The sequence below is a fragment of the Ostrinia furnacalis genome, unplaced genomic scaffold (assembly GCF_004193835.3).
Source record: "Ostrinia furnacalis isolate ACB-3 unplaced genomic scaffold, ASM419383v2 OfSCF7582, whole genome shotgun sequence".
NCBI classification, from domain to species: Eukaryota; Metazoa; Arthropoda; class Insecta; order Lepidoptera; family Crambidae; genus Ostrinia; species Ostrinia furnacalis.
The window spans coordinates 739,436-762,607 of NW_021137821.1; the positions used below are offsets into that span (position 1 = coordinate 739,436).

Sequence of the window (23,172 nt, forward strand, 5' to 3'; positions counted from 1 at the left end):
AACAAATGCCCGAGCCTATGCAAGTGCCAGGGCTACCGTTCTACGAGCGTCCACAAAGGCCCCATGCAGTGGACAATGCTGGGTACTAATGTGCTATGATCGGACTCCTCAAGCCATAAATCTAAGTCCGTGTTTTTTACAGCAAAAAATCTGGACTCTTCAATCATCTGAGATAACACGTGATGAAACTCGCCGACAATCGGCACCGACTGGACACTTGTTCGTAATAAATTATTGGAAAGTATTGATGACACCCTCCACCATAGTGGAGGAGGCTCATAGTCCAGCAGTGGACTGTAAAGGGCTGTTGATGATGATGATGATTGATGACACGTAAAAATAATTTTATGTTAAATCTTATCCTAGGTCATCAGGCCATCCCTTATTTCGCGAAGCATGTCATAGCTAAGCTTATGATTGTATTTAAGGCTTAGTCCACAGTAGAAACATAATTAATAAACATAATTAATTTGTTAATAGTTTGTGTGTTAGGTAAATTCATGTTTCTACGACTAAAATCATTCATTTGATTTTTTTTAATAAAATCCTTTTTGGAAGAAAAAAAAAACAATAAATTGTTTTCCTTTTGCGGTAACAGTAGACTGTATTCATTTAATGGAGTCTGTACCGGCCTGCAGGCATTATTTTAATTTTTTCCTTGACTACTTTGGGTGCCACTCTGGCTCCCAACTCCTGCGCACAATACGTCACCCGACACTGCGGCGGCACAAAGCCGTGGGCGCAAAAGACAGGAAGCAGGACAACGCGATCAAACCAATCGCCCGCCCATGATATATGAGAACGGTAATTACAGCAAGATATCTGGCCACTTGAACGGAAGTGAAGTGGAAATTGATTCTATCGGGAGCAATGCAAATACCTATATTTTTGTTTTATAAAAAAAAATATACTTAGGTAAGTAAACGCTGGGTCTGGTCAGTGCTACCTGTAATTGATTGTGTTGCAAAGTTAAACAAAGCTTCAGATTACTGACAACGAGTCTATAAATAGGCGCAAATTAAAAAGTAAGTTTCACTAGTCCAATATAGTAAGCTACACCTACTTACTCGAATGCCAAATTACCTCTTAATAAGAATACCTACCTTAAAACCTCAAATTAGACAAAAAATATACCTAGCTATTCGAAGGCAGCATCTGTAAAAAAGTTTTATCTGTAAAAATGTCCATTCACAAACTTTTTAAACGAAACTTGATCTTTGACTGTCGCAAAAAGTTTAAAAAGCTCAGGTGTTGCATATAATCGCATAATAGTATAAGTCTTACGTTTCTATTTTATAGAAACGGACGCTCGTGTTATCTGATCGGAATAGATTCGGAATTCCGCTCAGTTTATCCCAAAAGACCTAATACGTAATCTGTTGGCGACTGATCTTCCCAATCGCTATCAAAAATAGCTGAATCTCTAACTAGCTTGAAGGCGTTTGATAGCGATTGGTCGCTTTTAAAAGTCCTGACACAGACGATGGTTCTGTAAAGGAGTGAACATCGAAAGGACTCTATTGTCACATGTAACAGGATCGCGATGTACCTGTCTCACAATGCATGCAGTTTCGCAAACTATGCTCTTTTGTAAGTGATTAGATGAAAAAACTGGATATTTTTTGCATTGCAACCGCTTAAGATAATGTTTGAGATTTTTTCACACGCTCTATCGATACAAACAAAAGTAACTGGGACATGAGGATAACACTTTCTCGTGTGTTTTTCAATTCGATGAATATCTTTTTAGAATAATAAAATAATTGGTTTACCCTTTTCGTGCAGTGAGATACCTACCTCCGCCGGACTTTTGATTTTTATTTTACCCAGATGTCGCGGGTTTGATTTCGGGCGCAAAATTTTCCGCACGGTTTAGTTGTTGGTAGAGCTTGTTCTAATAGCTAAGTACGACCTTAATAATATTACCAGTATACCACTACCTTACTCTCTCACCACCGTAACAGAATTAGGCAGTGACTCTACAATCTAATAGATCGATGTACCTAAACAAAATCTCTTACAAAACCATATCAATACCTAATAATCGTATAACGGAAGACACATCATCATCATCATCATCATCATCAACATCATCATCATCAACTCAGCCATAGGACGTCCACTGCTGAACATAGGCCTCCCCCAATGCATTCCATGTTGACCGGTTGGTAGCGGCTTGCGTCACCTTACTGTAATTGTTTTTTGCTGATGTCGTTTTATCGTTACTGTAATCCAATAACAGTTGGACTGTCCCCTGGGACTAATAAATTGATCCTTTAATTACTCTTGTTGTATTGGCGATCAATGCAACCAATATGCATTTTAGGACACATTTCTTCCAAAGATGAAATAATATATATTTTAACGAAACAAAATCAACGGTAGCATTAATAAATATCGGTTTCTGTTAGATAATTCCAGACATTAATATATTTACTATAAAAATAAAAACATGAGAGGCCGTCACAGGGTCCGTCAAAAAAACGGTGTAGGTAAAAGAATTCTGCGGAGCGACGGCGCCCCGCGGTGCAGCGGCGGCCTTCAAACGGGGCTCCTTTGCGCAGTGACAGCCGAAATCGCCCTACATCACCAGAACATCCCCGACCACTGGGCCCAGTTTGTTTTACTCAACAAGCCAGCCGAGCGCTGTTAATGACACATTTGACGCCGGCTCATCGTTAGGAGCGTGCGATTAGACACAGTTTTTAGGATGACCATGTTGTTAATTTGGACTTTGTTCATAATGGATACCTTACTGGTCACTACTTTGGTACGTGACCCATTTTGTTTTTAGGAATCTTACCTAATGGGATCACAGACTCTCTTCTGCATGACAACCCATCATTTGGTTGGATGAGCTTTAATTGTTTAATTACGTTGGATTTCTAATATGCTACAAAACTAGGTCCTACAAGTTAGTAGGTACACCAAGCATGTAAGTATGTCAGCATTTTATCTCTAGGTAAATACTTAGTATTATAAAACAAAGTCGCTTTCCGCTGTCTGTCCCTATGTATGCTTAGATCTTTAAATGTACGCAACGATTTTGATGCGGTTTCTTTAATAGACAGTTATTCAAGAGGTAAGTTTATATTGTAATAAGTACACTTAGCATCCGTGCGTAGCCGGGGCGGGGTCGCTAGTAGGTATCCAAAATCCAACAGAACGTTGCTTGCCTAACTGACGTTGGACCATTTCTTTAATATTATTNCTAACTGACGTTGGACCATTTCTTAATATTATTATTTCTTAATACCTCAGTAGCGAACTTATGCTGAAATTATTTATTTACGAAGGCATTTCCTGACACACAACAGCGCTTCAGTCCTCAACCTCTCTGGGTAAGTAATTACTTATGATAGATTTTGTTCAGAAGTCGACTAAAACACTGTCCAAGCACGATCGTAAGTACCTCCTGCTAGGCTCTACGCTCACAAGAAGTTAGTTTCCGTCCTGACCTCATCTTGGTATCTTGGGCCGAGTGCAGTGCCTTACAACCACTGCTTCCTACCTGTACAAGCGTTTGCTGCTGCGCTGCGCCGTACATTACTTATACTTCAATACTGAAATCTCACGCATAGCGCCGCGTGCGCCCGCACCGGCCGTTCGAAGCGACTACCATCATACTACCATACTTTTGTGTCTGTGTGCGTGAGCTCTCACCGATAGGGAAGTGATCACCCCCTGGATCCAACGCCTGTGCGGCCTAACGCACAATACGTGTTTTTCAACGCTACAGCTGTGCGGCGCACACGGAAAACGTGTAAAATCTGCCCATACATCACTGCGTCCAACACAAGTGGTGTGTATAATATTTATGATTTTCTGTCAAATCACGAAACTGACCCAAAAATATATTTTAGCTTAAATGAGATAATTTTTATAGTAATCAAAATATGTTTTTTGAATCTTTACAAAACATAGGTATTTTACAAAATTACATAGGCCAATTCACGGTAGTCTTTATGGAACTATAAGTGCTTACTTCCAAAAACTATGAATATAAGTAAGTAATTTATTTAATATCCCAGAAAGATAATTTACATGCCAGTACCATCTCTTAGTAGCAAGGGGAAACCAATAGATGAAACGTTTTCTGAACCGTGATAAAACTGTAGGATTATGTAGTGTGTAAGTAAAACATACTTTAAGGCTCGAAAAATGTATTTATTACAACACACGTCACAATAGACATACATTTGTACAACCATTTCATATCATACGCATAAGTAATGACTACTCAGTTTAGATCAGGGAATGTTTTATCTCGCAATGATAGTTGAGATACCCAAGAATTTCATTAATAATTCAATTTTATACGTAAAGTCACTAATTTCATCATTAAGCATAATATCTATGTCCACATAGAACAAAAAAAAATATCCAGCGAGCTTTACATTTAAAATAAACAAATTAGCGCCATCTGTTGACGAATAGCCGAGCGACTTTAGCGCAGTTTTGTTGTAAAGCGCGGTTTAGACTAGCAATAAAACTTGCAGAAGTTGACTTCCGCAAGCTGTTTACGCCGTGTACCTAAATAGCTGTGGCAAGCCAAGTTTTGCAAGATTTACACAGTAGTGACAGCTTGCAGAAGTCAACTTCTGCAAATGTTATTGCTAGTCTAAACCTCGCTTAAAAGCGAACGATGAACTATTTGGTTACAAATTAAACGCAAACAAACCATAATATTGAATGAACGCAAGTTTATACCGAATCAATTTAAGGGAATAATCGATATCTAAATAAATATAGCATTATAACTTTATGATGAAACTAATGTATGAAATTTCAATATCAATAAATCAACAAATAGAATACAAAAACAACTATGAGTTTATAGCAGAAGCACTACTAAAACTAAAAATTCAAACATAGAAGATATAATGTGTGTTTTACACATACTATTTATAGGTATATACTATTATGGTATGAATATATCTTAAAGTTGATGATTAAATGCTATTTGAAAAAAAAATTACAACAATACGTAAGTGAGATTTACATAATTTTGAATTAATGTAGGTATGTAAATTAAATTATCTTAAGGCGTTGCGAATGTATTGCTTATATAAAATATTAAACGCATATCAATTCTTTGATAATTATTATAATTAGTAAACCTAATATTTCTAAATGGAAATACTTAGTTGCATACTAATAAATGTTTCATAAGTTTTTAATAAAACCAGTGGTTTTAAAAAGAGTGACTTGTTATTATTTATTCTTATTGCTGCCTATAAACTTTCCGTTTATTTTAGGCACTTTACAATGGATAAAAAAGTCTAATAGGAAATGAGAGATAATTACTAAGAAGGTTACCAATATCAGAATTATACAAATAATAATAAATACTTGACAGTAAGTTACTTTACACATCTTATAATATTATTTTAAGTAATTTTTTCACCACTGCAGGGCACATCTTAAACTGCTGTTCACAGATAAATTATATGTATAGTCGATATAAAACATAATAATTTAATTATTAGTAGTAACCAAAAATATTACAAATAAAGTAGATACATTAAATACACTCAAATGCAAAACTGTTATATGAAGTTAAAATAATAATTCGGTTTAATTTAATTAATAATACGGTGCAAAATTATTGGACATATTCTCTTAAATCTAGTGTGTCGCTATGGATTTGCTTCTATTTTCCAATAAAAATTTTAAGAAATTGAGACTAAGTGAATTTTATTTAAATTAATACCAGTAAGGCTATTGAAAGTTTTTATCATGGAAGATTAGTTTATGCTCTGGATTTTATGGATATAAAATTGAACTTGTTACATACTTCTATCAAAACATGACATAGTTTATAAAAATTCCCTACTGGTGTGCATGATATCAGAATCGCCTCAACCTATGATCAATCATATTTAAATTTACGGAAGCTATCAATTAGCGCCAGAACAATAATGAACTGCAAAACTTTGTTCGCATGTTTCTGGGAACAACATAAAATCGTTTAGTGCAAAATGAGAAAGGAATATATGAAAACACGAAGGAAGAGACGAGATAAACCATATTGGCAAAGATTCACTTTGTCAGTGGCGTCTTATACTAAAAATTGCATGAACTAGGCAGTGGATAACCTTATAATTCGTCCCTTAGCAGGGTGTATCTGTTTTTGGAGGGAGCTANGGGGGCTAGTTTCTTGAACGTGGATTCTGGTGGCGTGGTCACTTTTACGTCGGACACCGCCGCGGGCGTGTCAGGCCCGTAGTGGAATTCTCTGTAATCAAGAGTTATGAGCATTAATATTCAATTCAACACACATCCTCGCACACAAGACATTTTGGATTATATCTTTCCCTCAATTTTAATCGATTACTGTATCAAAACTCAACAAAATCGGTTCAGCAGTTTAAGCGTCAAAACTTAACGAACAGACAGGCATAGGCAGAGTTACTTTCGAATTCAATGCTATATTTATTAGTATATACAGTGTGAGTCACGTTAAAGTGTACATATGAAAATAGATGAAACTAAACCTATTTTTATCGACAAAAAAGAGGTCAAAAAATTTTTGTGATTTTTTTTTAATTTTTTATAGAATTTTTTTTCTTCCAATTACTTATTGTAAAGAAAACGTAATAACTTTTAAAGTAAGCGGTATATCCTGATAAAATAAAAACAGCAATAATGCTAAATAACAGGCGATACTAAAAAAATACATGAAATACCCAGAAAATGCCAACAAATAATAAAAAATGATACTTTTTGAAAAAAATCTGCTTAAAAATTTGAATTTTTTTGGTTATTTGATAAATTTCTCCAAAAAAATGCCCCTATAACAGGTGGTTTTTATTACTTTTTATAATTCTCTATCGTATTACTTTAGTAAAACCAAAAATAGCATGTCTCTATCCCTATCAAAACGTTTGTAATGATCGTTTGAACTAAGCCTCTCCGGGCGCGCCATTCAACGCTTCGTTAACAACGAAACTGAAAGTGACTCTAGATTTGTAATTTTGATAAAGACAAGTTTGATTTCAAATAAAAACAAAAGATTTCGAAGTAAAATAAGCATTTTAGTTAAAATTAAAATTGTCTCTACCTGTAGCGGAGAAAAATGTGGTGGCAGGCCTTTGTTCAAACGATCATAGCAAATGTTGTGATAGGGATAGAGACATGCGATTTTTTGTTTTACAAAAGTAATACGATAGAGAATAATAAAAAGTAATTAAAACTATCTGTTATAGGGGCATTTTTTGGAGAAATTTATCAAATAACCAAAAAAATACGAATTTTAAAGCAGATTTTTTTCAAAAAGTATTATTTTTTATTATTTGTTGGCATTTATTGCATATTTTATGTATTTTTTAGTATTGCCTGTTATTTAGCATTATTACTGTTTTTATTTTATCAGGATATACCGCTTAGTTTAAAAGTTATTACGTTTTCTTTACAATAAGTAATTTGAAGAAAAAAATCTATAAAAAATTTAAAAACAATCTCAAAAATTTTTTGACCTCTTTTTTGTCGATAAAAATATGTCTAGTTTCATCTATTTTCATATGTACACTTTAACGTGACTCACACTGTATTTTAAATGGAAGTAAATCTGTGTTTTTAAAAAGGAAAAAAATAAACGTTTGTCGCAAAAGAAAACTCAGAATATAATACATACTACGCAATTTGGTATAATTTATGATAAAATAATCTAATCATATTGTTAGATGTTATCAACACATTGATAAAATTCCGAATCTATTTATCTATGGTATTTAATAATGGTGTGTCCTACAAACTGTGATTGGCATCCATTAAGCCTCGACTTGTATATCTATTACATTTTTAGCTAGAATAGGGATGATTCCTGGGTGAAAAAGCAAGAGTTTGAGTTTAGTTCGTCGGTTAACTTGTCAAAAATACTCGCCACGTAGGTATTTTCACTTTTTAAAACTAATGAAAATTGAAAGAGAAATAGAAAAAAAATACATACAGCCGAACATATAACCTCTTCCTTTTTTGAAGTCGGTTAAAAATAAAGCGCGCCAAAGTTCAAAAGAACAGACCCGTGACAGGCGAACTTAAAAGTGTAGCACTTTGTGACGTCAAGCGGAACTTAAACGCATCATAACTTCGTAATTACTTGTTTGATTGACGAATAAAAATATACGTTTAATATTTTTTAATATGTAATTGACAGACTAAAAGTTTTTTTAGGAAACTAGCCTATTATAATAAACATTTATCTTCTCACCTATGCAACTTTCCAGAGTACAAGTCCTGCAAGAACTGATACAGCCTGCCAGGCGTCTCCATATCCTTGTAGTCGGGGAACAGGTACATGTGTCTGAACGAGTCTATGGCAATCAGGGGAAGGTCAGAGGCGGACTTGCCCAAGTGGTGGAGTGGGTGCTCGAAGCGAATACCGTCGGCTGTGAGGAAGTTGATGTTTTCTGTAAATAATAATAATAATATAAGCCTTTATTACTGGATTACAAGGTATTTTTACAACATTAACATTTCATTTTTTTTTTACAATTTAGTTGCACTCATCTCCAGTTTGTCCTTGGACTTGGTAAATAATAATAGATGCTGTTAAGCTAAATGCATTTACAGTTTAATTAGTTACAAGGTATGTTGCAAAAGACAAGGAATAAGTTCAATAACATTTGCAAGCACACATCAGGGCGTGTTCACACAAGAATATTTTTTTGACGAATCGTCTTTTGTTTTGACGGCGACAATGCTTTTTAACATCTTGATCAGTGTTAATGTTAAATGCCCGTGTCCGTGTCCGTCCGTGTCCCGTCATTTTAAGACGGAATCACCTTTCAAAAATCATGTTCATCAAAAACTTGTCAGTTTTTTGTCGTAAATATTTTGAAGAATCCCATGTGAATTTGGCTTTAGTCTAAACTCTAAACATACATACTCCAAACAAACATTAACATTACAATTGCAAATTAAAAAGTAATTAGTCCTGAAGATAACCTTGGCAGTATTTGTGTTACCGTCATAAAATAAACATGCACCGCAGTGTATTTGTTCTGAAAAATACGACATTGAACAGAAAAACAATATAGGCATTGTAATTGACATTAAAGTAGTCGTAAAGTGTGCACACTTTTGTGTTTCACATTGCAAAGTATTTCTTTTGGAGCTTCATACATATTTGATCATAAACCATCATATTGTTAAGGAGGCTGACAATAGTGACAGTTTCTTGCACTGCTTCTTCTCAGCACTGGCCCATTTATTGTCCCGAAGCAGTGGTAGGGTGGGATACAATACTAGGATGTGTATAAGTGCTTTTTAATCTAAGCGTCCACATGTCGGTATCGTACGCATCAGACGTATCGCACGCAACGGATCGTAGTATTATTTATATGGAAACTCATATAAGTGCGTCCACCTGTCCGCATCGTACGCATCGCACATCCGATACAATGTGTTTCGTATGATGCGTCCGTTAGTAGACGCTTAGCTTTAATTTGCAAAAATAAATGAGTTTTAAACTTACGTTTTTCATTCACAAGGTCTCGGCTGATGATCTCTTTGTATTTCTTAACACTCTCCGTGTCGGATGGATTGTGGAAAAGAATCAGGAACGGCAGTCCTTCTTCTGTAAGCTCCTCAGCATTTTCGAAAGTGATTTCTCGGACGAGGGGAATACACTTCGCTTGGACCCAGGCATACAGCTCATCAAAGTTGGTCAGAGAACCCTTGTATGTTTCATCGGGCTCTGAGGAAGTTTTCTTATCTGCTCTAAATACCACAATAGGTTGGCCTGGAATGTAACAAACTTTTTATTGCAGAATCACATCGACACATAAATTTTTACTGTCCATAAAAAATGTTAAAAAAAGGTAAATAAGGGCTGTAGTTCTATTAGATTTAGAACTAGAATGTGTAAATTAGAAATTGTTTTTTTTTTTTAAGATTAAATACATAAATCATGTAGTCTTGAAAATCATAAGCACAAATCTTTGTTCAATTCCTTTTCTTTAATAAAGGACAATGACCAAAAATGTATGGAGTGTGGTGTCGACCACTAACGAGACCTATGTAGTAAAATAGTCTACTAAATACTGATTCATTATAACCAAATCGCAATCAAAAATATGCTGTCAGTAAAAAGTTATGACTGTTTAAAAAATTGTAGTAGTTTACGCGCTAATCTCAGGAACTACTAGTCCGATTTGAAAAATTCTTTTTGTTATGAAAGTTAATCTCTATTTAATGGACTATAAGCCAATATAGGTCTCATTAATGGTGGACATTTGGACCACTTTTGGTCATTGACCTTTTGTTGTGCTTCATTTTTGATTTATTATCAAATGTTTTTCACCTACTAGGCAGTTGTAATATTATTTGAGTTGTTAGTTAGTTTCCCAAGCACTAAACTTAGAGTCTATCTAGTTTCTCTTTTAGAGGTAGAATAAGAAATTATTGTGAAAATACCTGGAGGATGCATTTGCTGGGAAGCTTCACCGAAACCAACATGAAACTGGCACTCGTCTTTAAGATTAGCTGCCACCTTCCTCAGCATCTCATATTCAGGCTGGTCTCGCCGATCCATGTAGCCGATGATGTGTCTCTTATCCTCACTCAGTTCATGCAATTCTTTCAGCGACCCAAATGTCACAATTGAATCGGTCAGCTGTTTCTTTATAAATTCTGAAAACGCTTCTACTGATCTTTGGCCTAAAATGAAATCAAAATGTTTATATGTTTAGTCTCATACCTTTTGTAGCAAACAGTCTGTTTCAAATTTGTATAATATATTCTTCTTTTTCTTATCGTGTCGACAACAGTGTTGTAGCAGTGTTAATTAAATCTTAAATATAATGTATTGTACAATTAATACATAGTCATTAAGTCATTAGGAGACAGTGCATAAAAAAGTATTTAACTTTATATCAATTTTTAGACACGATAGAACAGTGTTTTATGCATTAGTTGTTATTTTAATTGATCTTACCTCTATATTCTTTTTTAGCTGGCATGCCATTACGGAAGAGCTTCAAAGTGGGGTACTTTGTAATGTGAAACCTAGTTGCAATGGCCGCCTCTTTATCACAGTCCACCTTGCCCATGACCACCTTCCCGGTGTCATAGCCAGCTTTAGATACTTCATCCGCAGCGTCATCAAATACCGGCATCAGCATGTTACTAAATCTACACCAATCCGCATAAAAGTTTATGAACACAACCTCATTGGAAGCTGAAATAAAAAAGTTCCATTTTACTTTCCTGTTTCATTTAATTTTGTTGTATGGAACTAAAGAAAGTTTTCAGTTCAAACATTTTGATCTTTTTTAGGTTTTTGTTTATAACAACTAGAGCATAATGAGCACAAAATAAACAGAGGTCCTAGCCGCTAAATACCTCGAGCGTGCATCACCTGGGTCTTTGAATGCGCACGCAATTACTCACCTAACACCATATCTAAATTGCTTTGAGTAATTTGCACAGCACCGCTATCGGTGGGGTTGTAAAAACTGTGGCACAACTGTGAAACAAAACATTTTAAAATGAATAAACACCAATTACTTGGCCGTAATAAACCATAAAATCAACAAGCAATTCCCACGTCACAATAAGTGCATTTTCTGAGGATTATTTAATGTATTTCTGTAACTTACCAATATTATAAAAGTTGGTAATATTTTATAGTGACTTAATTTGTGATTATTCCAATACATTTTGAATCCTAAGAACTTCTCGAACTCTAAAAAGAAAAATGGTGCTGCTCTGGCAATGCCGATGACAGACAACAGAACAGCGAGCGCAGTGGAGATTGTCACTTGTCAAACTCTGGTTGGTCTGTGGGTTGGTCAGTCAGTAAATAAAAAAAAAACATTAGAGTAGTCACTAATGTTTTATCAAACATTTTATTATCGATAATACCGGTATCCAGGTTTTGTANAGCCCCGATTACGGTAATTTTTAACGTCAACAATCCAGGCACGCTTCTCGATTCTGCGATACGATTGGTCGTTCAACAGCGCACGTCAGCTGTTTTGACCAATCGTATTGCAGAATCAGAAACGCGTCTGGATTGTAGACGTTAAAAGTTACCGTAATCGGGGCTCAGGTTTTGTAAATTTTAAATAAGGCGTGACGACGTTTCGTAATGACGTTTAAACATTAGTAAAATTCAGAATGTCGATTTTAGAATCAAAAAGGGCTCGAATACATTTTACTTTTTATGCTCGACTTTGCAGAATATTCCCTTATTACNTTTTGTAAATTTTAAATAAGGTATGACGTTTAAACATTAGTAAAATTCAGAATGTCGATTTTAGAATCAAAAAGGGCTCGAATACATTTTACTTTTTATGCTCGACTTTGCAGAATATTCAGTCAAACCCACACAAATGTGCAAAGAAGAATTCAGTATAAATTAGATAAAATATACCGTAAAACGTACTTTTACTTTTGTTGGAAGGGAAGCATGCGCTGACAAACTTTCAGCTTTTTTAAAATAACGTAGGTCTAGCGTTCACTAGCTCTTAGATTATACGCCTAATTTTATAACATTTTGCAGGAGGCCTAGAACGAGTTAGTCGACTATTTTATTTTTCATAGACCTCATCATCATCTCAGCCATAGGACGTCCAGTGGACGTCGTCCACTGCTGAACATAGGCCTCCCCCAATGCTTTCCATGTTACCCGGTTGGTAGCGGCCTGCGTCCAGCGCTTTCCTGCTACCTATATGATGTCGTCGGTACACCTTGTGGGTGACCTTTCATAAACCTGGCGGAATCAAATCGACTATTGTGCTTGTGCCTACGTGTGTGGACGTGGCTTATGATAAAAACAATTAGGTAAATGTTAAGAAAAAAATATCAATATTATTTGTTATCAAAGTTTATTAAAAAAAAAGGCATTACATCTCAAGTAACACATTAGTTGGAAGGCATTAGAGGTAATTTCATTTCTACTTAAAATAGGTACAAATAAAAAAAAACCTTTTTAAACCCTCTTTGAATTTAAATTGTAATTGTGCACTTATATTGCTACCATTTGCTTAATTACCTACTTACAAACAATTTAATCAGATCTAGAAAGTACATCTGTAGCTACAGTTAAAATGATTAAAATTAATATAAAATTTTACTTAGACATAACTGGGTCAACTTTTTACTTTATGCTTAAAAATACTTGGACGGATAATTTACATAGTCTATACACAATAAGAAAAGAAGGATTAAAAGGAGACATTTTCAGTCAGTAAAAATCCATTTCATAACATTGTCCAAAAATAAAATCCATTGTTATAAAATAAGCTACACTACACAGTTGTTGGATAAATAATCATTATTTACCCAATTTTTTTTTTCAATTATAGACACTCAAAATGACATAAGTACAGAAATCTCAGCAAGAAATAGTTTATTATAATGTGCTTTTAGACTAAGAATACATATTATAATGTTTAACCAGACATAAATTATAAATTTATGCCTGCTATTGGAAAATTCAAGTATTAAATTTTTGGTGACATATAAAAAAATTGGACAGACCAATTTTCAACAAACATTAAAAAATAAAATTTATTGTGGGTTGTGACAGCTTTTAAAAATTAAAGTACCTAGTGTGCAGTAAGTAATTTTTCCATGAAATCACCACTTACTAAGGTCATCTTTTTTTAAAAGTATTATTAAAATGCCATTCATCGGTAGAAATGAGTAACTATTTGCTTACAGTATAAGTTGTAAAAGGAAGATACCACTTAAAATACTGAGAACAGGTTTTAGTCCATAGGTTCCACTCTGAAAAAGAAAGCACACAAATGTAAATCTCAGACCGTTGGGCAAAACAATTGCAAATACATTTTAGATGTGTTCAGTCCAGAGCACTGAGCACAGTGCAGAGCTTTAACTGAATACACGTTTTATAAATAGCTACTCACAATGACATAGTAATTGCAACGATCCCCTTGACAGCAATCGGAACAAACCCAATCCTGATACCAAATATGGGTACATAAAGGCATATAATGTTGTCTAGTCAATGCACATTCTGTCTTATTAGAACATCTTTTAGAAACGTAATATTGCTTTTTAGCTCCTTGGGACCAATAGGGAGTGCTACCCCATCTGATTTCAGTAAGACACACATCTTGGTTATGTTCACAAGTTTTGATTGTCTTAACACATTTCTCATTGTTATCCTCTTGGTTCTCACAAACATAGCACTCAAGTCCCAAAACTAAAACAAATTTTATAAATTAATCCAAAATAAAACGGCAAATTTAGTAACAAATATTTTGTCATATCTTTGTAAGTTTTACCTTTTCCTAAGGTGGTGATAGTAAATATAAAAATGATAACGTTGGGATAAAACTTGGTCATGATTAATCTATTAAATTAAGCAATTTTTCATTTAAATCTTTATCAAAGAAAAAAGAAAACGGATGTAAACAATAGAAGACAAACCAACCACACCCGTCAATGGACTAAGGATGTGTGTGACTGTGTGTGATTTTATATCGATAATCCAGAATAACTATAATATTATGTTTTTAACAGTCGTTCATTTCCAAATTAACTATAACAATAAGTTTTTGACTGAAATTTCTTATATTTATAGCAACAATAATACGTAGTAGGTACTTATGTTCTATTAGCAAAGCTTTTGGTAGATAGATGGTGCCACCCAAAGCCCCCTAGAGAAGTGGTAAAACATGATTTTACATATCGATATCGATTTAATACTGTAATAACTGTATCAGTAACATCCTTATACGGTTCTCATGTTGGCAGCAGTGAAGCTTTGGCACAGATCAAAAACAACATGTCGGCAAAGATCGTATAAAATTATATAAAGATACATAAAAGTAACCTTATAAAGCAGACTAACGTAAACTCATAGTGCACGCTGAATCGCGCAATAATTATTATGTTGCAAGTTTGCAGCCGACTTCATACACACAGTAGACAGCAGAGACCCGATTAAGCCTTAAGGTAACTTTTAACGTCTACAATCCAGACGCGTTTCTGATTCTGCGATACGATTGGTCAAAACAGCTGACGTACGCTGTTGAACGACCAATCGTATCGCAGAATCGAGAAGCGTGTCTGGATTGTTGACGTTAAAAATTACCGTAATCGGGGCTCAGGGCGGTGCCGGTGTCAGGTCAGCTTTACTTTGAACTTGAACTTGCGATTGCGAGAGTTGTTCGTTCTTGGGGTTTCTATTATTTTGTACTATCTTTGGACATGATTTCAATCGATATTACTTTTGAATCGATATTTCAATTTATGATTTCAAATACTTATGTCAACTGTCATGTGCAGATAAAAATTGTTGATTGACATTTTCTATCCAACAAGACAGCAGTCAGAAAAAATTCTTGTAAATTCTTATTGGAATAACATAATCTCAAAAATTGTCATGGAAGGAATTTTATGGAAATGGACTAATTATTGGAATGGTTTGTGGCATTACATTCACTGGTTTATGCGGCTAGAGTAGTATTTCTTTAATAATTTTTAATTCTTGTCTAGGTTGGCAAACAAGGTGGTTTATCTTAGAAAATGGTATTCTTTCATATTACAAATCTCAGGAAGAAGTAAATCAAGGCTGCAAAGGATCTGTGAAAGTATCAGTATGCCAAATAAACGGTAAGTCTTATCTCGTCATCCATAAAAAATATAAACAAAAGTTGTTAGAAATCCATCGTAAATACACATAATAATACTTTTAAAAATATTTCCAGTGAATAACATTGACAATACAAGGTTGGATCTTGTTATACCTGGTCAGCAACACATGTACCTGAGAGCTCCATCACCTCAAGACAGGCAAAAGTGGCTGGTGGCACTAGGTAGTGCAAAAGCATGTGTTGACTCTAAGGCAGAACCTACAGGTAATTCATAAACAGTAAATTGTCATACCTCTGACAGGGATGCACAAACTACTAGGACCAAGGGCCACTCGGGTGCCCCCCTGCCAATAGCGGGCCACAGACAATAAAAACAACTGAATAAATGTTTAGGTTGTTTTAATTTATGATGAAAACATTACGATTTGAAGTTAAAGCTAACCTTTCTTTAGTTAGATAGCCCATACTTTACAGCACATCCCACAAAATGAACTTGGTATACCCAACATTCTTCATCTGAAGCCATATTTATCTGATTTAAAAATTCAGTTACAGCATTTGATGAAACAAACTCTCTGAGCCACAAGAAGTCTGAGCTACGTTTGTACTGTGATTTGATGATGCAGCAAGTGCATGCTGTCAAAAGTGCAGTCAATACTGAAGGAGGTCCTGAATTACAGGTAATTTATTTAATTTTATTCTTTCATTACATACAAATGGTCTAGCAGCACACAATCTAAAGCTGAGTTGCACCACTTAACTTTGACCGTAACTTCAACGATAAATGGTGTGTTTTGTATGGAGTTTGACAGATATCTGACGTTTGTTAAAGTTAAAGTAAGATGGTGCAACCGAGCCTAAGAAAAATAACAAGAATTTTATTCTGCTTCTCAGTTGGCTAATATGGTGAATTTTTAGCAGATTATACCTAAAAGTGTTGTTTAACTACAGTAAATAGCTATTTTAACACCACAAATCACAAATAAATGTTGTGTTATTTAATTGGTAACTATGATTTATTTCCAGAAAATTGATGATGCGTCTAGTCTTCTAACAGCAACCTGCGATACATTTATTAGAACACTAGAAGATATCATGAGGCTATCTAGCGGTACTACTGGTAATTCTCCATTTGAAATGCCTATTTCTAATATAGTACCACCCAAACCAAACAGTTTGAACAAATCACAACTGAACAATAAAACTTCAAAACAGAGTCTTAGTAGATCTCTATCTCAGGAAAATAGATGAAAAACTGGAACAATTTATCATAATGCTTAAAAAAAACACTTGTAAAAATTATCAGAAACATAGAAAATTTAGTGTTAGTTACTTTTGTATAAAAAATATATTTTTGAAATATTGTGGGGTCATTTAAAAACATTGGGCATTAGGAGTCAAATAACTGTTTTTTTATTGTTCATAAAAAAATAATGGAATTTATTGTTCCACAATACACTTGATAAGTAATGGCAACTGTATTCAACTGTAAAATGGCCTTGAGTAATATTATCTCATATAAAAATAGCAGCTTGTATGTATTTAAATTACTATGTGTAACACTAAAAATGAATTAATTGTTGATAGCATTAATTTATGCTACGAAAATGCGTTGTGTAATAAAAAATATCAGTGTAAAATGTAGGTATTTTTGGATAGAAATATGTAAATTGTTTATTCTACTAGTACTTAGACACATAATAATAATTAATATTAATTCTGTGTACACAAAAGCATAGATGCTATAAGCACATGACAAAATTATTTATTTTACAGTACATTCTTATTTATGTAGGTATTTAATTTATTGATTTTTTTAAACTGAGTTATGAATTCTCTTGTCCTATTGATTATGTAATGCGCAATTTTGTATTGAGTCCTTATCTTTGTGTTTATGTAACGGAATGAGGAAGAAAAGCCACTTCGTTTACACCCTTATAAAGAGAAAAAGAGCGACATACTTTCACGGTGACAAAAGTCACCCGTACCCGCTCGCCTGAAGTCTTTTTATGTGGTTTGGGCTCCATGCATTAGTCTCTTGTGATGTGTAAATTTTAATGAGTGGTTGGGTAGATAGATAGGCTTGTAGCTTCATTTTGTACAGACGTTTAATTGAAAACTTGGAAATGAATATTCGTAAGAAAATCGGAAATATTTTGTCTAATTCCTTCGCATTTAAAAGTATACTAAACTTATCTGTTTTGTTTTTCTTTGATGGCTGTGGTAGTACTATTTATAAAAATCTTAAACTTTCGTGTTCATTCCCCTCTATTGCCCTATTTATCTTTATAAAATATAATTTAATTATTTGGGAAAGTGTGTTAATTTAATTTTGAATTGCTTATTTCAGTCTTAAAGGTATTTTTGTTAAAATTTAGAGTCTCATAAACCAAATTGAAAATATTTATGATTATTTATAGGTACAGTCGACAGCACGTCAACGTAAACACTGTGGTATACGTATTGTAGTTGCGACTTTGCAACGAAAATGTATAGTGCTGTCGACTGTACATTGTTTATTTCCATGTTAATCGAGGCTGATGATTATTATTATGTATCTATAAATGTTGATCCCTGTGATATGTTTTTTGTTACTATGTATGATGTGCATCTGTGGTTTCGTAAATGTAATGTTCATGTGTGTACAAGTTATGCCTCTTATTTTTTAAATAGATATGAACGAACATAACTTTATTTAGAGCTAACTAGAGGACCTCATCCTATGAAAAAAAAACGTGAAGTTTGAAAACACCAGACAGGGCAACGTATTTTTTAAATGCATTCTGTATGTCACTGACACCCATCATTGATTGAGAGCAACCAAATAACTGAATATGGTAAAAATACATCGGAAGTCTCATAAAAATCCATGTGTATGATCTGGCAAAATAATGACAACTCGAATACATAGATTTATGATAAAAATGAGGGATCTTAATTTCACATTTACCCTTTAACAGAGTTCTCATTCATTGATTAGTGTTTTCTTTTGTTATTAATTACAATGAACTTGTACATAAATAAAGGGCATAACTTGTACCTTACTTCTTTACTAAATATTTGGTTAAAATGTCATGAAAATATTTTTATATTTTTACCAAAAACATTCCAAAATGTATTGTCTAATGTCATTATGTATCCTCTGCCATGTGCAATAAAATAAAAACACACACAATAAATTAAAGTAATTTTATTTTATGCATAACATCCTAATAAAACAAAATGAGTTACATAATAGGTAGGTAAGGGCCCTTTCACACAGGCAATCTCAGGCTTACAAACAATATTTACCAAATTGGTTCACCAAAGCGTAGCACACTTTTTTCTTGAGTATCCAATTCCATTCCCATTTTCTTTCTCATATAAAAAATAGTACAGTCTCTGTTAGTGCAGAGTACTTCTTCATGGAGACTTCCTTGACATCTTTGACATTCTGTCCAGAGCCTTGAAAATTTTTCTTGTAGTTGTCTCAATTTGAATATCTCTGTGATGTAAAGCTGACCTTCTTTATCCAAACAGTGGTTGCACAAAGCTTTTTTCGAATCACTAGGCATGACTACTTTGCATCCAATGCATTTTTCTTTTTTCAAAGTAAAGGCTGCTAAGGCACCTACTTTTGAAGTTACCATGGCTTTTGTTCTTGTATGTTCTCCTTTTAGAAGAAGTGATTCTGCTTTGTCACCAAGTATGGGTTCAAATATTCTCAAAAGTGGTTTAGAAAGTTGATTCTCCAAGTAGTAGTTAAAATCAATAGGTATACTATTCTCCAATACATAAATGGGATCTTCTGCTTTCATGTAGGCTGGTGTATTTTTAGCAGCACAACACAATATATATGGAACTCTGTCACCAAGTTTAGGAGCTGTACCTGCATCACGTTTCTTCATTTTATTAGCCAATTCCACATGAGCTTGTTTTGCAGCATAATCATTCTTTGTCAGTTCTTTAGTAATAACTAACTGGGATATATCAATGCGATTGCACAGTAAATCTGAAATAACTTGTTTTGCATAGTTCACTGCTCCATCTGGATCTCTATCTATCAATAGCTTTTGGAGACAAGTACTCATCATATTAGAAACCAGAGGACAGTTGTCTCTTCTGACAGTTTCAATACCTTTGCAGTCCATTTTATCATATTTATCAGGTCTTGTAAAATATAGGCCAGCATATCTTTTTTTATTTATTAGCAAATATGGGTAGTACACTTTTTCAAATTCTAGTTTTATGGGCTTTACAAATTTTGATGTCACAAATTCAGCAGCTTCCCGGCCCAACTCCATGCTCTCTTCAAGGGTTTTGACACCAAATTTAACCATAACAGAATCAGTATCACCATAGATAACAACAGCATCTTCTTTATATCCATTTTCTTTTGTGTATTTTTTCTCTACTTCAGACTTGGTGAATTCTATCATAGTTCTACCATAGGCTGTGACACTGCCTGATATTTCAAGGCATGGTAACTTGCCAACTTGTGCCCCTGTGAAACCATACACAGAATTAGCACTTATTTTTAATGCTAGCTGTCTACCATCCAGTACAGATCTTTTAAATGGATCTTTTTCATCTTTCAAATCTGCTTTAGCCTTTTTTCTAGCAGCAAGCAAGGACTCCAAAATTTCTGGTAACAACCCTTTTCTTATATTGGCCTTTACAAACATGTTTTTAGATGGAGTGGTAGTTATGTCATCTGCATCAAGATCTTTCTGCATATTTGCTGGTAGAAGGGTAGTATAGCATAAATTATGGGCCATCATAATACTTGGGTACAAAGAAGCAAAATCCAAAGTTGATATTGGATCAGCATAGTACCCTTTCCTTGGTTCAATAACAGTGGCACCTTCAAATTGATCATCTGAACCTGTGCCTTGATAAGCTGGCATCAAATAACCGGCATCTTTAGCTTTTCGTAATAATTGACTGACTACTTTGATTTGTTGACCTCTTGTAAGTAAACAAAGCAGTGGAACTCCTGTCACTCTGGCCATTTCCATATAATTAACAATGCACATTAGTTTATTTAATAACTTCAGTGGTAAATAAGCGTCTTTTAAACAATACATAGCTAGTCTTCTTCGGGTCTGTTCATTTTCATTTTGCAAGTCTGAAATAATACTATGATGTACATCTTCCTTTTGCTCCTGCAGGAAGTGGTAACTGACAGCATTCAGTGTATATGATCTAAGTTTGTAGTCTCTCACAAGAACTAAAAGTAAATCAAAAGGAACCCTTCCTTCAAAATTAATGCTTTTATTTTCTCTACGACCCATTTGCTTGGACTGGAGTATCGAGTCTTTTATTACAGATTTTATGTTTTTGATTCTTCCTAAAAAGTCAAAATTATTGATCTTTAAATGTTTGGCTCTGTTGATAAGATAAGGCCAGTCAAAATTGCTGATATTATAGCCAGTTATAATGTCGGGATCCAATTCACGGAAGAAATCTGACCACTTAGCCAACATTTCTGACTCAGACTGGAAGCTTAGTACTTGAGATCCCACTATGGGGGCACATGTATTCAATGTGAATACATTTCTTAAATATGGTTCTAATTCACCCTGTCTGATAACCATTGACGCAATTTGTATGACAGGATCATGATTTGGTTCTGGAAATACACCTTTTCTGCCTGCACATTCAATATCAAAGCTTAATATACGAATTGGTGCTACTTTAGACCATTCTCCTTCAGGTTGATGAGAAATAAATGCATTCCAAGCAACATCTACCTCAATTTGGCACCTGGACTCTGGTTTTATTGGTGTATTTTTTGATCTCAATGTCCATTTTCCTTCTGGTAATTCAATCCAACTGCAGCCAACCACAGAAGTATCTACCATGAATCTAATGTCAAAATCAATATTAGTTTCATAAAAAGATGGGTCCATCAAACCAAATGATGTTGGTTGTTTGTGAATTAGTCTCCTTGACGCTGCAATCAATTTCGGTAATGCAACAGACACTCTTGCAAATACTATATCATTATCTCCTTTATAGTACATAATAGAACGAGCTTTGACCAATCTTACTTCCAGAACACACTCTCTAATATTATCTTTGTTCAGACGCAAATCTTCTAGAAGTGCATTATTCAGAGTGTTTTTCAAATCAATACAAGAAGCTTCCGTGAAATTAACAGGTACAGTTACATAGAAATAGGGTGAGAATCCATGAACATGGCAACATACTGAGTTACCTTCCATTGTAACACCATACATCCTCATGATAGGGACTGGGCCTATCTGTGATCCAGGCATTCCTTGGATAGGCTGCCCATTGTAATGGTCGATATCTAATTGTTGAAATACTAACTTTTCTTTCTTGGGATCAAAGTCAGGTGGCGGTGGTCTGCTCCATTTCATATTTGTTGTTTGATTTTCTGGCCCCTCACCACAGATTGTTTGAGAGTCAAACTCGCATTCCATTCCAGCGAGTTGCTCTTCAAAACTGCATGGCGTGTCATTATCTTCGACGTCATCGTGCGATTTGAATCTCTTTGGTGGCGGCCCTTTGGATTGTTTTCTTTTGTCCATTGTTTATGTACCTGATCCGTGAGTACTGGTGAAAACAATTAAAAAGATGTTTTGATTGATAAACAATGTCATGTAGCTTTCCCGCCAATAACCTGGAATGGAATGAAAAAAAGTTCATTTTTTATCAAAGAATAACATAGGTGCTATACTTTCTGTTTAAAGAAATATGTCACAATTATTTACCTGAATGAATATCCGGAAAAACATCAAGTTACGTTGGTAAATGGGGTAATAATTTTCATTCAAAGTAAGAGAAATAACTCGCCAGCCGGCGGCAAAACTGTTATTTTTGACAGTGACAGAACCACAGATATGGATTAGAGTAGATACAGCAAGTTGATCGTCAAAGCGTGCCATTCCGATATGTCCAAATGGACATACATGGTCGAGTGATGTTCACGTTGNATAACAGTGATTATTTAATAATTTAACCTTAGTACTAACAAATTTCATAAAAAAGAACAACATCTTGTGTAGGTACGTGTTCGTGTACAGCCAAACTTTTGAACGTTTTGATTCATATATTAATATAATTTGGCATAATGAGTTTGGAATGTTTCTTGCATAATATTACTTTTCCATGATGCCTATAACATAATGTTTTAGAAAAATAGGTTAAGGTGCGGCGGGGGTGGCCCTTGGGCCACCCCCAAGCCGCCTATTTAGTTTTATACACACATAAATGACCTCATATTAATCACATTTACCAAATCATGCAGTAATTATTCATAATAACCGGCGATTATTCATAATTTTCACATTTATCACTTTGACCGTAACATCCCAAGTAACATTTTACTCCATTTAAGAGTTCAATAGTCGTTCACATGTACTCCACAAGCTGTGTATGTCAGCTGTATACGAGCTGTATAGCTTGCTATAATGCTTTTATAGAACCAGTTTGGGCACAAATTAGACAGCTTTAAGTTCACTATGGCTGTACATTAGCAGTATANACAGATATGGATTAGAGTAGATACAGCAAGTTGATCGTCAAAGCGTGCCATTCCGATATGTCCAAATGGACATACATGGTCGAGTGATGTTCACGTTGTTAATTGTAA

At 34.4% G+C, this 23,172-nt stretch overlaps 3 protein-coding genes across 4 annotated transcripts; 1 reads left to right on the forward strand and 2 right to left on the reverse strand.

The window, feature by feature from the left end:
- Positions 1-4,146: 4,146 nt before the first annotated feature.
- ERp44 (Endoplasmic reticulum protein 44) lies at positions 4,147-14,433 on the reverse strand. Of its 2 annotated transcripts, XM_028321829.1 has the most exons (8): positions 14,259-14,433; positions 13,878-14,176; positions 11,395-11,470; positions 10,940-11,182; positions 10,420-10,662; positions 9,479-9,745; positions 8,213-8,411; positions 4,147-6,238 (listed from the first exon to the last, which is right to left on the reverse strand). In XM_028321829.1, the coding sequence occupies exons 1-8, from the start codon at positions 14,317-14,319 to the stop codon at positions 6,100-6,102; spliced, it is 1,527 nt and encodes a 508-aa protein (XP_028177630.1). In that variant the 5' UTR covers positions 14,320-14,433; the 3' UTR covers positions 4,147-6,099. The 2 variants fall into 2 exon arrangements, with proteins under 2 accessions (XP_028177630.1, XP_028177628.1); XM_028321827.1 differs by lacking the exons at positions 13,878-14,176; positions 14,259-14,433 and adding an exon at positions 11,604-11,772.
- An 858-nt stretch (positions 14,434-15,291) lies between these two features.
- LOC114365303 (pleckstrin homology domain-containing family A member 3) lies at positions 15,292-18,663 on the forward strand. Its single transcript, XM_028321826.1, has 5 exons — positions 15,292-15,401; positions 15,475-15,591; positions 15,687-15,836; positions 16,122-16,252; positions 16,599-18,663. Exons 1-5 carry the CDS (start codon positions 15,362-15,364, stop codon positions 16,821-16,823), a joined length of 663 nt encoding a protein of 220 aa, XP_028177627.1. The 5' UTR covers positions 15,292-15,361; the 3' UTR covers positions 16,824-18,663.
- An 83-nt stretch (positions 18,664-18,746) lies between these two features.
- Positions 18,747-22,402, reverse strand: PolD1 (DNA polymerase delta 1, catalytic subunit). The gene is made up of 2 exons (XM_028321825.1): positions 22,292-22,402; positions 18,747-22,200 (listed from the first exon to the last, which is right to left on the reverse strand). Exon 2 carries the CDS (start codon positions 22,106-22,108, stop codon positions 18,860-18,862), a length of 3,249 nt encoding a protein of 1,082 aa, XP_028177626.1. The 5' UTR covers positions 22,109-22,200; positions 22,292-22,402; the 3' UTR covers positions 18,747-18,859.
- Between the last annotated feature and the right edge of the window lie 770 nt (positions 22,403-23,172).

Bases quoted from the DNA above. Each gene is read 5' to 3' on its own strand.
- LOC114365303 (XM_028321826.1), top strand. From the start codon at position 15,362: ATGGAAGGAATTTTATGGAAATGGACTAATTATTGGAATG. The intron at 15,837-16,121 runs GTAATTCATAAA...TTAAAAATTCAG, and splicing joins CTCTAAGGCAGAACCTACAG to TTACAGCATTTGATGAAACA. The intron at 16,253-16,598 runs GTAATTTATTTA...ATTTATTTCCAG, and splicing joins AAGGAGGTCCTGAATTACAG to AAAATTGATGATGCGTCTAG.
- PolD1 (XM_028321825.1), bottom strand. From the start codon at position 22,108: ATGGACAAAAGAAAACAATCCAAAGGGCCGCCACCAAAGAGATTCAAA.